General features: G+C 45.8%; 4 protein-coding genes across 4 annotated transcripts; 1 reads left to right on the forward strand and 3 right to left on the reverse strand.

Moving 5' to 3' along the window:
- Nucleotides 1–2426: 2426 nt before the first annotated feature.
- On the reverse strand, nucleotides 2427–3049 carry HD556DRAFT_1446196 (uncharacterized protein; the record flags this gene model as incomplete). Its single annotated transcript, XM_041307047.1, has 2 exons — nucleotides 2427–2637; nucleotides 2691–3049. The coding sequence occupies 2 exons, from the start codon at nucleotides 3047–3049 to the stop codon at nucleotides 2427–2429; spliced, it is 570 nt and encodes a 189-aa protein (XP_041157437.1).
- Nucleotides 3050–4084: 1035 nt separating this feature from the next.
- Nucleotides 4085–8450, forward strand: HD556DRAFT_1310673 (ribonuclease H-like domain-containing protein; the record flags this gene model as incomplete). The annotated part of the gene is made up of 10 exons (XM_041300441.1): nucleotides 4085–4162; nucleotides 4236–4340; nucleotides 4407–4665; nucleotides 6181–6305; nucleotides 6360–6705; nucleotides 6983–7071; nucleotides 7124–7335; nucleotides 7935–8078; nucleotides 8175–8183; nucleotides 8378–8450. The coding sequence occupies 10 exons, from the start codon at nucleotides 4085–4087 to the stop codon at nucleotides 8448–8450; spliced, it is 1440 nt and encodes a 479-aa protein (XP_041157438.1).
- Nucleotides 8451–9523: 1073 nt separating this feature from the next.
- HD556DRAFT_1310674 (uncharacterized protein) lies at nucleotides 9524–13309 on the reverse strand (the record flags this gene model as incomplete). The annotated part of the gene is made up of 14 exons (XM_041300442.1): nucleotides 9524–9588; nucleotides 9765–9782; nucleotides 9805–9831; nucleotides 9891–9986; nucleotides 10069–10314; nucleotides 10354–11090; nucleotides 11141–11252; nucleotides 11322–11504; nucleotides 11556–11950; nucleotides 12004–12149; nucleotides 12202–12364; nucleotides 12789–12904; nucleotides 12965–13110; nucleotides 13153–13309. 14 exons carry the CDS (start codon nucleotides 13307–13309, stop codon nucleotides 9524–9526), a joined length of 2607 nt encoding a protein of 868 aa, XP_041157439.1.
- Nucleotides 13310–14276: 967 nt separating this feature from the next.
- HD556DRAFT_1310675 (uncharacterized protein) lies at nucleotides 14277–15617 on the reverse strand (the record flags this gene model as incomplete). The annotated part of the gene is given in 6 exon segments (XM_041300443.1): nucleotides 14277–14475; nucleotides 14495–14742; nucleotides 14803–14957; nucleotides 15077–15235; nucleotides 15292–15422; nucleotides 15481–15617. 6 exon segments carry the CDS (start codon nucleotides 15615–15617, stop codon nucleotides 14277–14279), a joined length of 1029 nt encoding a protein of 342 aa, XP_041157440.1.
- Nucleotides 15618–16693: the final 1076 nt, after the last annotated feature.

The raw sequence follows: 16693 nt of genomic DNA on the forward strand, positions 1-16693 counted from the left end.
CATGTTACGAAAATCCTGCCCCACAGTTCCAATGTAAGTCTGATCACCTACTGCGCCACCCTCTTGCTGATCATCCTCTCCTCCGTCACTGTCAGCTCGCCTGGACCTCCGAGTTGGCTGATAGAAGCGTATGTTTGAGTCTTCGCGGTTTCTTTTTTCCTCAATTTCAACAATTAAGTTGTGCAGAATGAAGCACGAACGGATCCACATGTTTGCATAGTCGAGGTCCTTCTGGCTTTGGATCGGGATGCGAAGCTCCCGCAGTGATTGGAACCGGCCCTTGATAGAGCCGAAAAAGTGCTCTGAACGAACACGGACCTAGACACTGGGTGAGGACTACGAAAGTATATTAGTATCGATGCTCACTGTTGACAGGTTATAATTGAATGTCTTTTGCTCGGCCGTCAAGCACCCTCCCGCTGGCCGTTTATACGGCGGCACACACCAAGTTCGCGCAGCATACACCGAGTCTGCCCACAACCACTCTCCCGCACCAAAAAACGACTTGGGATCCCGGGAGACCCTCGTTCGTGCAAATACGTTCGAGTCGTGAAGACTCCCGGGTACGCCAATGACATAGTCGACGATACGCAGATTGTGGGGAAATACGACGACCTTTCGAATTGTAAGTCACTGCGCTGCACACTGAGCCGATAGTAGATACTTACCTGCGCTGTTAGAGAGTAGTCAGAGTTCTTGTCAAAGAACCCTTCACCGTGCCAACCAGGCTTCTCGTGTAGAGGGGACGGAGTCCCATCTACACAAAGAAAACTGCCGCGCCACTCACGACATGTCCTCTGCTCCACGTACGCTTTTGCCCGCTCTCGCTCGATCTGATCCTCACGATCGAGCGGATCAAAATGAATGGCGCGATCGTGCAGTTGCAAGATCGCGATCATGACTCGTTTGTAGCAGTTGTAGACGGTCCCTACGGACACTCCAGCCCAATCAGATATGTCTTCGGTAGTCGCAGCATTGCCATAATGGCCGACACCATTGAGAAAGATCGCGAGCTGGACTGCAACAGGAAGTTGTGGATTGTTCGAATTATTATGGAAAATGGGGTGGGCTTGGATTAACGTCGTGAGTTCATCGAACACCTCTGCATCAACGCGAAGCTTGCGGCGAAACTTTTCAGGTGATAACAGCGCCCATTCTTGCAGCAGGTGTAGCTGCGGTGCGCGAGTCAGAGATGGACGCACGTCAAGTACCCGACACTTCTCCACTTCATCGTGCAGTGCCCCGATCGCATCAATAAAATGCGTAAACACTTGATCACACATGTCCGGGATATCGAGCGATAGAACATCGGAATACGCTGTCGAAAGCGATGTTAGAGAGCTGATGGACAAAGTGGATATGACGGATGACGTAGGGGACTCTGGCCATGTTGGCGACGCAGTCCGTATGCTGACATCTGACCCTCCATGACTACCGGTAGTATCATCATCCGATCCCTTATCAGAGCCATCCTCAAGTAGCTCATCAACCATGAATTCGACGAACTCCATGTATCGCGCGACTGTAAGATCATTTGTGGTTTTCTTCAGGCTACGTAGTAGCCTTTTTCGATCCGATTCTCGAGGCATGTTGAAGATGTTATTATTGAAGTCCGGAGACCGTGTCTGCGCCCTCGAAAGTCAATAGTTATAGATATGATGGTCACCGTAGGGTACGATGATGATGGGTCACGGTATGTATGAGTTTGATTTGTCATCGTCGGAGATTTAATTATCGGCAACTCGCAAAACTCTTACCTCTCGCAATTTCTATGATTTTAACTTTGAGGACCGCTAATTACTGCTTGTTTCGTCGCTGGCTAGTGATCGATTGATCCCGCACTTGCCAATAAGATGCCTCAGAACGACCCGTGACTCCAGCGTGCACGACCGAGGCGAACAAGTTTTACACCAAGGTCTCGCGGTAATTAGGCAAGCGCATCTATGCTCGGAGGGCTCGGACAGGTCTTAGTATTGTGGAGTATTGAGAGTATAGCGAGACGGTCACGCGCAGCTAGACACAAAGGTACGAATATCTCAGTATTCGAGTTGAAACTCAGTTTAACAAATCGTTGTACCTAGTGATGTGCGGGCCCGGCTCGGCCTGAAAGCCCCGGCTTAGGCCCGGCTTTGGGGGGCTTGGGCTTTGCAAAAGCTCAGGCCAAGCCGTGAGCCCAAGCCAGGCCAAAGCCGCGGCTCGGCTTGGGCTCAACGACGGCTTTCAAGAACAAAATGATCTAAAATTCAATCTAAGCATATTTGTAATGGTGAGCAATCAACGACACGCGCATACCAATGTAAATCGGTACTCTGAGTCGCACGTGAATTCACCCAGGTAACCAGGTTGAGAAGCTCCACCACGCCATTCCCAACACCACGAACGCCATGCGCAAACGCCCAGCGCACGTCAGCAACTGCTGATATGGCTCAAACAAGTGCGGACGACAGACGTGAGTAGGAGGAGGGAAGAGGATGAGGAGATGATGTCAGGGTCACGAGTGCTGAGGTAGACCCAAAGCAGGAGTATGTTGTAATAGTAGAGGTACCAATCGAAGTATAGGTGATCGAAGAGAACGCATCCCCACTGTGTGTAATTGGCGATGTCGTGCTTATGACATTTTTTGCAACTCCAGCGAAGCTTAGAATCACACAATAAGGTCAACACATTCGGTCATAGCTCTAATGACTTACGGTGAGTGAAGAGTAGTGTTCACAGGACTTCCGCACGGAGATTGTGGGATATGGGAAGATTGTGCACCTGGCACTGTTGTTGGAGAGCCTCCGGGGAACGTGGTTGGTAACGTGGGAGTTGGTGAATCAGAGGAACTAGTCTGCGAGGATTGCGGAGTAACATTTTGGGGATTGTCTGAAGTTGACTGTTGGCTGGATGTCTGTTGCCCCAGAGTAAAAAGATTCGTGACCGACGTTGTAGATGGAGAAGAGGTTCTTGTGGTCAATGTTTCCGGTATGGATGGTAGAGAAGTTGGTATAGATGAAAGTAGCGAAGTGAGTATGGAGTAGGAGGTGGTATCGAATGGAGGGATGTACATGGTTGGTGGATTAGCTGGACTGACCCTGTTTTCATAGTTACATGGTCGCAAATATCGAGGCCGATAAGGGACAAAAAGCCGCGGCCTGAGCCACCGGCTCAGGCTTTTCAACACCTCAAGCCGGGCCCTGGGCCGTGGTCAGGCCCTGACTTGGGCCCGGCTTGGCTCGGCCTAATCAGGCTCGGCTTTGGCCAGCCCACGGCCTGAAGCCGGGCCGTGCACATCACTAGTTGTACCTAGACACAAAGGTACGAATCTAATATAACGTTAGACCTCGAGTCGAACATTACGAAAATACTAACTTACATCTCAGTATTCGAGTTGAAACTGAGATGTTTGGATGCGGGTACCTGGGCTTATAAGGTGAGTCTCCCAGGTACAGTAATTTACGCTAAGCTAAACTAAAAGATGGACAGCGCACGAGTTGGCCACGACACGTCGACCTCATTCTCCGTTTGGATGCGCTCGCACTTGGTGTCCTCTCCCTTGGCTCTACGCTTCGGCCGGTTGCTGCCTCTCCCTCTCGGCTCTCATCCTTTCGGCCTTGTCTCCTTCGGATTCGTCGGATCCCAACATGGAGGAGAATGTAAACCCCGACCGAATTGAGCCGAGCGGCTGACACTTCCCCACCCCAGACTTAGCCCCACACTGTCCGTAACTGAGAGACAAAATAGTAGTATATGACGCGGCAGCGCAAGGCAAAGTAGTTACGATCAGATACCAAATCCCCGGTCACGTTTGCATTGCGTCCTTTGATATAGGCTTCACTCTGAGATCTGTGGAATGTTGGATTGAAAACCGCCGATTCAGGCCTCAGGTAGTGCTGCCGTGGTTCGGTCCAGAACCACGGTCCGAACCTGACCAACGGTCAGGTTCTTCCTTGGTTCGGTCCGTGGTCCATGAATTGGGGCGGACCGGACCTGAGTGAGGTTCACGGTCCACCATTTGCCTGAACGGTTCTATGTTGGTTCGAACCTTCCCCGAACCGCGAGAAGTTCTGTCGCATTGTCGAAGCGTGTTTTGACACTGCCTTTGATGATTCGCCTTGGCCTCAAGGATTCTCGAGCTTCGATACTTACTTGTTTCCGTCAAATGCAGAGGCTCATTGACAAGGTAAGTCATGATATGCACTGTTCAAACTGAACAGTGTGAGTGTTGTGCTCATAATGACCATGTCCTCGCCCAGATCCTTATCATACCAACACCCTACGATGCTATTACGATCCTCCACCGGCTGTTTGTCCACCGGCTGTCTGATTTGCTTGCACATAAAATGTGCAAGCCTCAGCAGGTAAGCACTATATTCAACATGGCTCATTCAGACTCATGCGCTGTCAATGCTGACGGTTCTCTCAAGGATGCCAAGGACATCGTCTTCTACCACGATCCCGATGATTCTGTCCCCCTTGACACCACGTCCTCTGCCCCCCAGCCATCATCATCTACTAATCCTCCTCAGGATGCCTTCTCTATGCTACTGAATACTGGGTGCAAACCAACACCAGTTACAGCTGGTGCTCGACGATCCATTCGGACCTCTAAGCCATCTGCTCGCCTCCGGGATGCTGAGAACATTTATTCAACCTCGACCTCCACCAGCTCAACAAACCGCAAATGTGCATTGTCTAGCACTACTGAACTTCAACTTTAACCGGCTCACAAAAAGGTTTTATCATGTCTATTATCAGACGAGGATAGTCTTGATGACGACGACGCTGGTCATGACACCGATCCTTTGGAGGACCAGCCCGAAGCCGAACCTGAAGCCGAAGCCGAACCTGAGGACGCCATCCAAGCCACTTTGCCGAAGACTGAACGTACCGCTGACATTCGCACTGTCTTCACTCGCCATGAAACACACTGGGTATGCAACCCTTGCAAGTATGTAATTAGAACTGCGTGTATTGTGTTCTGCTAATGTTTGGTAGGGACGCTGGTGAACCTGAGAGTAAGCATGTCTTTCGAGGAGGTATCTCTACACTCCGCACACACATCAGTCGGTATGTTCTTTCAATGTCATCTCTTACTTTTGCTGATATCTATTAGTAAAAAAAATCACTTTCAATTCTACAAGGCTCGCTGTCAAGCGGCAGGGATTACTATGCACCCTCGTGCCATTCCGACTAGCGAGGATCAGGCTCTGTAAGTTTCAGCTAACGTTTTGCATCAAGTGTTGCTGAATCATTGACAGTTCCAGACAATCCACCCTTGATACGATCCTCGTCACCAAGGTGCCTATATTTACCAAGGAAGGACTCCTGGAGTACATAATGGAACTTATTGTGACCGAAGACGAAGCGCTGCAGCTGGTCGACAAACCAGCCTTCCGAAACTTACTTCGCTATGTTCGGCCTGGCCTTACTGAGAGAGACATACCTCACTGCACCAAGCTTACTGAGACCATCAAGGCACGCGCATTAGCTATAGTCAATGTCATACGTGAACGTCTCGCAAAGGTCAATAGCAAAGTTTCCATGACGTTCGACTCTTGGACTTCGATTATCGGCGACCCATTTTTCTCCGTCACTGGCCATTACATTTGGAACCCGGATGATAAACCCCTGCAATGGGAGTTACGTCGTGAGCAGCTCAGTTTCGAACACATTGAGGGCGATCACAGCGGGCAAAATATAGCTTGTATGCTTATTAACTCAATTGACACATATGATGTCCGAGCTAAGGTAAGGTCTGGCCTCTTCTATCTAATGGTAAAGCTAATGGTTTGCTTCGTGCAGGTTGGATGGATGACTTCCGACAATGCCAGCAACAACGATACGGCAATGAAGGAAGTTGCTCGCGAAATCGATCCAGAAGGTGTCCGATGGATACCTGCCACACACCGCATTAGATGCCAGGAACACATCCTGAACCTTGTGGCACGACACTTTGTAGATGCAGTTACGAAGAAGACCCATCAGGCGCTTGATAAGGGAGATGATGCTGAACTCGACATCTTAAACAAGGAGCTTGCAACCTTAGAAGTTAACAGTGACCGTGACCGCGAAGATGAGTTCAACACTGGTGATTCGCTTGGCAAAGCGCTTGCACTTATAGAGCAGGTACATTATTATCCTTATCCTTATCCTATGCTCTTACTGATTGAGATTGTTAGATACGAAAATCGCCTCAAGCTCGTGCCTTCTTCAAGAAGGCCTGCAAAGAGGAGAACGTACCCGAGCTGGAGTTATTGCAGTGGATCAGAACTCGTTGGGCTTCCTTATACAAATGTCTTGACCGCATGCTACTCTTACGTCGGGTATGTTTTTTTTCTATTCAGTGTTTGTGAATCTGATATTTATATTTTAAACAGGCCGTCAACCGTTTCACCAATCTCGCTGACGAAAGCAAAGAAGTGCCAAATCTTCGTAACAAGTCTTACGATGATTTCAAGCTCGGCCGGAGTGACTGGAGACACCTCAGACTCGTTCATCAAGTCCTGAAGGAGCCGGCTACCGCCCAGCAAACTTTCTCCTCCACGAAACACCCTACTGCATGGCAAACGATACCTACATTGGAGTGCCTGGCTGACCGGTGGCAAGAGATGGCCAATGATATACAGTATGCACCAATCGCCGATGCAATCAAGCAAGGACTCAAGAACGTCAACAAATACTACAAGAAAACAAGCGACTCGGATGTATATTTTATTTGTCTCGGTGAGCATTCATAAAAACTTCACTTTCCTCCCATCTTTCCCTCCCCACCATACCTACTTCACCGCCTCGTATGAAAAACTTCACTTCCCTCCCATCTTTCCCTCCTCACCATACCTACTTCACCGCCTCGTATGAAAAACTTCACTTCCCTCCCATCTTTCCCTCCCCACCATACCTACTTCGCCGCCTCGTATGAAAAACTTCACTTTCACTTCCCTCCCATTTTCCCTCCTATTATATAACATGTGCCCGCCTCTCATATAACTATTAACTACAGTCCTTGACCCCAACTATAAGCTTGCTTATGTTGAAGAACGGTGGGACAGTCAAGACGTTGCGGATGGGAGGGCTCACCTCGAGACTGTTGTAAGTATTTGTTCAGACTCATCATTGTCCTTTGGCTTACATTCTTCTACAGTTTGATGAGTACTATAAACCACCAACTCGGACGCCTGTCGATGAACCTGCTCCGCCAACAAGACCCTCGCTGGAAAACCGGTATGGTGATGCATGGATGCGCGAGGCCATTAAGGCGCGTCAAGCTGCAGACCAACTTACTCGCAATCCTCGTCAAGAACTCACGGTGTATCTGTCTTCACCACTAGAGGAGGCCAATGATGTTGTTGCCTGGTGGGGGCTTCATTCTTTACAATTCCCTACGCTTGCACGTATTGCGCGCGATTATTTGCCCATCCAGGGCAGCTCCGTCCCCTCCGAACAGGCTTTCTCAAGCGGAGGGATCACCTCCACCGTGCGACGCAATGCACTCGCATCGTCCACGTTTGGCTCATTACAGTTGTTAAAGGCGGCGTATAGGAATGGCCATGTTTCTGCGACAGTCGAGGCAGAAGCTGTGTAGTTGGATGTGTAGCTATGAGTACCTACTTATGTTTTTTTTTGCTCATTGTAAATAAATTTGGTTCGGTTCACGTTCGAACCTGAAATTAACCAGACCTGACCATTCTGAACCGTTCGCCAAGGTCCAGTTCGAGGTTCGTTGAGTCTGGTAGAACCGGACCTAGGTCCAGTTCTTGGTTCTCGCTCGACCCTCTGTGAACCGGACTGAACCGGACCACGGCAGCACTAGCCTCAGGGGATAATACTACAAAGACCAAATATGGAAGAATGTCGAATTTTGTCTCATCATCAGATCAGACATTGGGGAGTCGGTGGATAACGATGGTGAGCGTGTGTCGAGGCGGGTGTCTGTGATGACCGGCTGCCTTCAGGCTAAAATATTGGATGATGACGCTGATAGTTCCAGACCCTTCAGTCACTTTCCATGTAGAACCCTGGCTCCGGATGTGCCAAAAGTCTGTAGAATCATGGCCAGCCAGTCACTGGCCGGAGTATGCAAACTCCAGCTGGCCGGAGTATGTGGAATCAGTGTTGACTGGTGTAGATATATACATATTAGAATTACTGTAAACACAATAACTAGCCTTATGCCTACAAAATGTATAATACAGCTGGCCGGAGTATGTAGAATTAGTGTTTAGTGTTAATATATATATAAATGATTACCATCAGTGGTAGTGACTAGCTTTATGCCTGCAAGATATAGAATTCAGCTAGCTAGTTGGCTGGCCTGATTTCACTGCAGGTAGAATCAAGCTTGCCAGTATGCAATTCTGTAACCAATGACTGACCAGCCTTGACTCCACTGTTGTAGAATCAAGAATCAAACTGGCCAGGACACAATGTTGAAACTGATAACTGGCCAGTCTTGGTTCTACATGTTGTAAAATCAAGTCAGCCAGTCACTTGTTATTAAGTTGCATACTGGCCAGATAGCCTGTACAACATGTAGAATCAAGACTGGCCAGTTATCAGTTCCAACATTGCATCCTGGCCAGTTTAATTCTACAACCGTAGAATTAAAGCTGGCCGGTTTAATCCTATAGAAGAATCAAGCCTGGCTAATTATTGGTTTGGGATTTCTATACGAGTACTAGTCATTAGTTACAGAATGTCATACTGGCCAGTTATCAGTTTTAATATTGCATCCTGGCCAGTTTGATTTTACACCAGTAGAAACAAGGCTGGCCAGTTATCAGTTCCAACATTGCATCCTGGCCGGTTTGATTTTACACCAGTAGAAACAAGGCTGGCCAGTTATCAGTTCCAACATTGCATCCTGGCCGGTTTAATTTTACACCAGTAGAATCAAGGCTGGCCAGTTATCAGTTCCAACATTGCATCCTGGCCGGTTTAATTTTACACCAGTAGAATCAAGGCTGGCCAGTTATCAGTTCCAACATTGCATCCTGGCCGGTTTAATTCTACAACATGTAGAATCAAGACTGGCCAGTTATTAGTTTTAATATTGCTCGGTTTAATTGTACAATAGTAGAAACAAGGCTGGCCAGTTATCAGTTCCAACATTGCATCCTGGCCGGTTTAATTCTACAACATGTAGAATCAAGACTGGCCAGTTATTAGTTTTAATATTGCTCGGTTTAATTGTACAATAGTAGAATCAAGACTAGCTAATTATTGTTTTGTAATTTCTATACTAGTCATTAGTTACAGAATTTCATACTGGCCAGATAGCTTGTACAACATGTAGAATCAAGACTGGCCAGTCATCAGTTTTAATATTGCATCCTGGCCGGTTTAATTGTACAATAGTAGAATCAAGACTGGCCGGTTTTCAATCACAACATTGCATCCCGGCCGGTTTAATTCTACAACATGTAGAATCAAGACTGGCCGGTTTTCAATCACAACATTGCATCCCGGCCGGTTTAATTGTACAATAGTAGAATCAAGACTGGCCGGTTTTCAATCACAACATTGCATTCCGGCCGGTTTGATTTTACAACAGTAGAATCAAGACTGGCTGGTTTTCAATTCCAACATTGCATCCCGGCCGGTTTAATTCTACAACATGTAGAATCAAGACTGGCCAGTTATTAGTTTTAATATTGCTCGGTTTAATTGTACAATAGTAGAATCAAGGCTGATCAGTCATTGGTTTCAGATTTGTATACTGGTCAGATAGTTCCTACGACATGTATGATCAAGACTGGCTGGTTATTGGTTTCAACATTTCATACCGGCCGACTTGATTCTGTCTATTGTAGAATCAAGGCTAACCAGTTATTGGTATCAGAATTACATGGACTGCATAGGGTAGATATAAGCTAGTTATATACTCTTATAAGGGCCAGCCATGTACATACATGCTGTAGGAACCATCTGGCCAGTCCATATCTTAAATACAATTATCTCGGCCAGCTGTGGACTACATAGAGTGGAGCTAGTGCTAGCTAAGCTACCTTGTCATTCATTAGCATTGAGAATTATCCTGTCATATTTTTCCTAGCAAAGACAGTATACCAGATCAAAGTATAAATTGACATCCATTGAAATTTTTCTCTGCCTCCTCAACAAATCTTCCCCACATCAAGACCTGCTGATAAGCATAGGCTTGATGACCAGGTCTGGTGGCTTGGCCACCCCTTCTCTCCCATTCATTCTGGTGGTACTTGAACCAGTTTATGGTCCAACCCATTTCATGTCTTACCAGCCTTAATTCCTCTTGCCATCTATTCCATCTAGCCTTAGCCTTCAACCAGTTCACCCTGTAGACTAGATCGGTTGGAGCTTTAGTGACATATCATAGAGATAAAGATTTTTTCTTACATTCATCTATCCAGGCATCGTCTTGACCTTGGCTTGCATTATTTCCCCTCCAAAACCAAGCCAGCCTGTCTGACCCTTGTCCAAATCTATTTTCTTCTGTCACCTCTTTGTCTATACTGAGCTCTGTAGGCGATATTGGCTGATAAAGACTCCCCAAGGTGGCTTTGTCCATGCCTAGACCTTCCATTGCTGACCTTGCCCTCTGATAGCTTCTTACACACTTGTCAATTTTGAGCTGACAGCGTTGAGCTTCTTGCTTTGACCTAGTCCCAGCCCATGTAGAATTAGCACTTCGAAAATACTGACGATAGATGATGGCCTTATGACCAAGGGCCATTCGAAGCTTTTCGAGGCAGTCATTGGCTTGGCCCTTTCGAAGTTCTAATTCTTCAGCTTGGAGGGGACCCAGTCCGAGAGCCAATGCATCCTGGTAGGGCACTGATGATGGCATCCAGATACCCATCTCTTCAGCCAAGATTTCTTCGTCAATATACTCTGAGATCTCTTCATCTGAGACCTCTCCCCAACCATTTTCATCATGACCTGCATAGCAGAATCTAGGATCGTCGGAATGCACTGTTGCAGTTCCAAGATCCATACCAGCAGTCATGGCATCAGCTGTTTCATGAAATTTAGCTATCCTAGCTGTCAATCTCTGTCGCTTCTCTTCTATAGAAACTTTCTGTCCTGGGGTTGCATCAGTAGGAAGTTGTCGAATATCTGCCCTTAGTCCATCCCTAAAATAGTACTATGTCAAACGGTTTCTCTATTTTTATTGGTTACATACTGTAAATCCTCCAGATTGATGCCAGTAATGAGCCAAGAGACTGTCCCAGGTTTGCTAGTGTCGGTATTCTCAGACTCAGTTAATTTGAGTCTAATCTCTGCCATAGTTGGAGCTAGATACAAATACTGATCAGATGTCTATACAAGAATAGCAGCCTCACAACTAGACAGAGTTCACTTACCTTTGTTCATCTGCAACTGATAGATGTCAAGATACTCTCCACGTTGTTCCATGGCCTTTTTCTCATCGATCTTCCATATCGAAATCTTCTCAGGGTCCAGAGACAGAGTGAGCTCGTCAAAGGGAGACTTTGTGTCATCAACACCTTTGAGAGCCCGTTTGTACTTTTTCAAGAGAGTCTTCACTGGAAGCTCAATTGTCAAGCTTGTTCAAATGCAAAATTTGGAGGGCTTACTTATTCCCACTATTTTTTTCCAGTTTGAGTCTCGCATATGATCATCAAGAACTTCTTGACGGTGAGCCTGACTCATTGACCGAGCAGTTGGGGAGATCTTATTGAATGGTGCCCACAGAGTCTCCAAAATCTCCCCATCAACATGTCCAGCCCCTTGAATAAAGTTGAGGCTGTACCTTGCAAAGCAAGCTAATTTGTGAGCGCTAAGATGGAATTTTCCAACTGCTGGAACAATGTGCATATTTTCAGGTACAGACAAGCCCTTGCTCTGGGCTACTCTCTGTAGAAAATTAATGCTCCACTGACACCCCACATCATAAATGATGAGGGAAGAGTCTATACCAGCTGAATGATAATTCAATGCATTGCATATTGAGTAGTCGATATTCATGTGTCTAAAAATTACCTGAGCTTGCATAACATGTTGATTTGGAGGACATACACAGACCTTTCGCCCTTCTGAAAATCAACTATACTATGAGGAACAAAGCATCCATGTCGAGCACAAGCAGTTGCTCCTACACCTGTAGCTCGAAGATTGCTCCTGCTGATATTGGCTGCATTTACTGCACGATGATTGCTGCAAGAAGACCGCTACAAAGATAGTGAAGCATGAACGAAAAGTGGTTGTCATGAGCCAACTCACCTCTTTACTTTCTACAGCCGATGACAGATGAGTCTGGTATTCTTGATCTTTCACCATATACCCAAGCCCGTCTGACAAACTAATGTCCAACTGTGGTTTTCTCATTACCATATGTTGAGCAGTGAAGTTCCCGTCTACCACATATCTTTGTGAAACAAGCCAACTGTACAAACAGGTAAGCATAAGGTTAAAAATGTGCAAAAAAGAAAAGTAGAAGTCTCTCTCCGGACCAACTCTCTGGCTGGCATGTCTTTGAGTGACATCTATGCACCTCAGTTTAACCGGCCAGCATGGTTATGCATGCTATCTGTGTCAAGCTAGCAAGCCAATTTAATGTGCCGGCCGGCCTGGTTTTACATCCAGTCTATGCCATGCTGGCCAGCTTGATTAGAACATAAGTCAGTCCGGCCGGAGCTCTCGTACACTATGCAGTGTAGGGCTAGCCAGTGAGTATGATATTCTCAAGTGTGGTAGAGAAATTGAGTCGCCTCTCCTTAGAATGAGATGGATAAATGACTTGCCTTTCATATCTGGCTTGCCAGTCAGGAGGTAGGTTAATCCCAGGCTGTGGACAAGCAGGGCAAAACCAAGCCAGATCACCCTTGTCCGGTTTCTGCTCATCATTATGGGCAAAGCCAAACCATTTTCGACTCATCAAGTCTCTCCACAGTCGAGACACTCTCATAAGTTCTCGATATCGATTCTAGAAAAACAAATTGGTACTGTTAGTTTAACTTTCACCAAGAAGACTTATAAGACTTACAGGAACAGTATCTGGGAAACAGTTATTGGTCATTCGACGGATTTTTTCAAAGAAGCTGGATGCTGAAGTCTTGCACTCCAGTGCATCAATTAGAAAATGATTGAGGACATCAAAAGTAAAGGCAGTCTGTGGTCGAGTGGTACTGGCTGGAAATAATTTAGCTTTCAGCAATTGCAAATGCTGCTGACAATCGACCCCAGGACAGCTGCACCAGACAACGTTGTGCAAAAACACTCCAGTGGAATGTACAATGGTCAACTTGGTTGGTATAGTTGAACCATGAACTGTCTCCATTGGTGAAAAATTGGCCTCTGCGTCCATGGGAATATTCTCCCATGCATGCATGTCGTCAGAAAATGGACATGGTTGTCCCCCATGGCCCATATACCAGATAAACCCAATTCTTCAAGTGATGTGTCGTTGAAGCATTTCCCAGTCCACTCTTGAACCTTGTGGAAGGGCAAAAAACTGGTGAGCATTGACAATGCAAGAACGACAGAATGTCTGATCTCCACTGCAAGTCAAACAGCGGAATTTCCCTTCACCAATCTGACAAGACTGGCACTGGGATACATCGGAGGGTTTCTCCAAGTCAAGGAGAATATCCAAGTACAAGTCTCGGAAAGGCAGATATTCTTGGATGAAGTCATTTTGTGTCTGGTCGTAATAATCTCTATTTAGTACATCATTAAAAGACACTGAATCACTATGCTTGCCTTGGTTTTTCTTTGTGAGTTCTCTACATAGGAAACAAAGTCACCAAGGGTTTGTCTATCAAAATCTTCATGACTGTTTTGCAACCCTTGAGTGTCTTCTCTAATACGTTTACGAGGGCTGGAGGATGGAGATGGTGTTGGGGCAGTGTCATAAAGGCTATCAGCGCATGATTCCACCCAGGTTGGCTTCCTTCTCTTCCAATGACTTGTTTATGAGACACATAGGCAACATCAAGGTCCTTGCCTTTAGACAAACGACCTCTTCCTTGGAAGGAAAATGTAGCTGCCTTGAGTCGAGTTTTTTTCTTGGGAGACATAGGGTTACGTGTGGGGGGAAAAATTGATATTATCAACATTCTATTTTTTGATAGTTGAAACCATTCATAGGAATCACTAGATCACATCAACTAATCTAGTAGGTATACTGTCAAACACTTGATTTGTCCCATTCCACCCCTCCTCCTCCAAGAACCACTCCTTTCTTATCATCTACTTGTCACAACAAATAACTATCCTGCTGCCCCACCATCTGCAAAAAATAGGCCTGTGTTGGAAAGGGGGGTCTGGATACCCCACATCTAGAGTGGATTTTATCCTCATAAAATGGGCAATAACGAGCCTTTCTCCCGAACCCATGGACCAATAGAATGTTGTAAAACCTTCCCGGAAATGAAGACCATTGTCCCAGGGTAATAATCCAGTTCGGCCCCAACATCTGCTAATGTCAACTTAGCCTCATGGCCACTGCCTAAACTAATCAGAAGATCAAAAAGAGAAGGTGCGCCACCAGAATCTCTGTGTGATAAAGTTGTACGATTTTGCAATTATTTCCAATCCTGAGAAGATCGAGGGCCAATCACAGATGGGTGGTGATGTTCTATCAGAACCTTGAAGTTCCTCAATAATACGAGTGATTGCCAAGGTGCCTGCTTCGAATAGATCTGGAGCCGATACAGCGGTAATGGCATTCCAGAAAGATTCAGTAGCTGATAAAGCAGCTAGCCACTCTTGGACTTCCACAGACTTATAGGAAGCCGAGGTAACCATTGGGTCTTCCAGTCTCTGCAAATGAAATCAAACAAAGTCAAAAGTAGCTAAACAGCCACTAAATTTGGCCTATACCTCGTGTCTTTGCATAAAATATGCTGGTGATACTGTGACTCTGCCTGCTCCAAATTCTCCACCCCCCTCTGGGACAACAAAGCCTTGAGATCGCCAAGACTGTTGGGTGGAGGACGTAATTGTTTCAAGAAGTAAAGTCCGTAAACCCTTAGTGGCTGAGTTCACATATTCCTAATTTAATTTATCAATTGATGAGGGGAATTCCCAAGGAAGAATGAACATACAACCCGAGAAGAAGACAGAATATTTGGCAAGTAAATTGTTAAAATTTTACCTTGCCTGTCCACAATAGTAGCTGGTGCTGAAATTTTACCGATCATAGCTGCAGAAAAGTACTTTGGTAGCTGATTGGTATTAGCGAGGGGACCATCAGATTTAGGTGTAGAGACTTTGGCCATTTCGGCAAATCTGTCAACATCCCAATCCACATAATCTGCAAATGATGTGAATTTAAAACCAGGTGATATCTTGCAGAGTGAAACAACTCACAAGGATTTACCATTGCATGGGCAACTGTCAGTGCAGCTCGATTGATCTCATATTCTGAGATTGACGCAGAAGCATGGAAGTTGACATCACGTGTTGCTAAGCAACTGTCTAGCTCATGTCCAATTCTTAATCTTAAGTGAGACCATTTAATAGAGCGGATCAAATAAGGCCCTAAATATAACCTCTCACCTTGCTTTGTGTAGAAGGTGAGTTTGCAATATCCCCCCTCTGAAGATCCCTGTTGCTGATGATTTTCCCATAATTTCCTTGATCCTTGTGGTCAGAGCTGCTCTCAGCTTGATTGATTGACTCATTTGTTGGTCCATGGTGAGCAAGGAAAATTTTCAACCAGCTCGTTCGGATCAAGACTCAATTTAACTTATATGAAATGATTCCGAAAAAATTGTCCCGCGATCAAATTTGGATATATGAATGGAATCTACTGATGGAAGACTGATTAAATGAAGTTTCCGAAAAAATTGTCCCGCGATCAAATTTGGATATATGAATGGAATCTACTGATGGAAGACTGATTAAATGAAGTCTTGCCCAGATTGTGACATAATTAGTACTGTAATAACTCGCTCAGATGCTGGAAGAGTGAAGACTAATATTGGCAGACTACCACAGAAGAATGAATGATATTCTGAATCTGGGACTACACTGTGGGATCCCTGTCTCAAATAACAGGAGACACTTCCAGCTGGAGTTCAACGCCTTGAGAGACAGCAAGGACTCACTTATTAAGAATGCAATCACAAAAACAGTAGTGTATAATAGTAAATTGGCATCCGGAGGATACCAGGACAAGTAGCAATGACGCCATATGATACAAACTGCCCTGCACCATCAGAAGGCTGACTCTTCCCTTCTGACCATGGAGGGGAGATACCTCTGAGGTTACCTCTGAGGCATATACTGGCTAGCCCGCCCTCAAAACTGTTCGTGTTAAGAGTTCTGCCTCAGAGGTAATACTTCGTTAGCTACACCTATACTGTAGGGTATTGAAAATGTTTTCTTTGTTAACCGAAGAAAACATTCTCAATACCCTGCAGTATAGGTGTAGCCAACTTACCTCTGAGGCAGAACTCTTAACACGAACAGTTTTGAGGGCGGGCTAGCCTCTAAGTGGCCTGTAGGGTATTGAGAATGTTTTCTTCGGTTAACAAAGAAAACATCTTCAATACCCTACAGTATATGCCTCAGAGGTAAGTTAGCTACACCTATACTGCAGGGTATTGAGAAACCCTGCAGGCCACTTAGAGGCTAGCCCGCCCTCAAAACTGTTCGTGTTAAGAGTTCTGCCTCAGAGGTAAGTTGGCTACACCTATACTGCAGGGTATTGAGAATGTTTTCTTCGGTTAACAAAGAAAACATTTTCAATACCCTACAGTATAGGTGT

This window comes from Suillus plorans, assembly GCF_016647745.1.
Source record: "Suillus plorans strain S12 chromosome Unknown HD556scaffold_50, whole genome shotgun sequence".
Classification (NCBI taxonomy): Eukaryota; Fungi; Basidiomycota; class Agaricomycetes; order Boletales; family Suillaceae; genus Suillus; species Suillus plorans.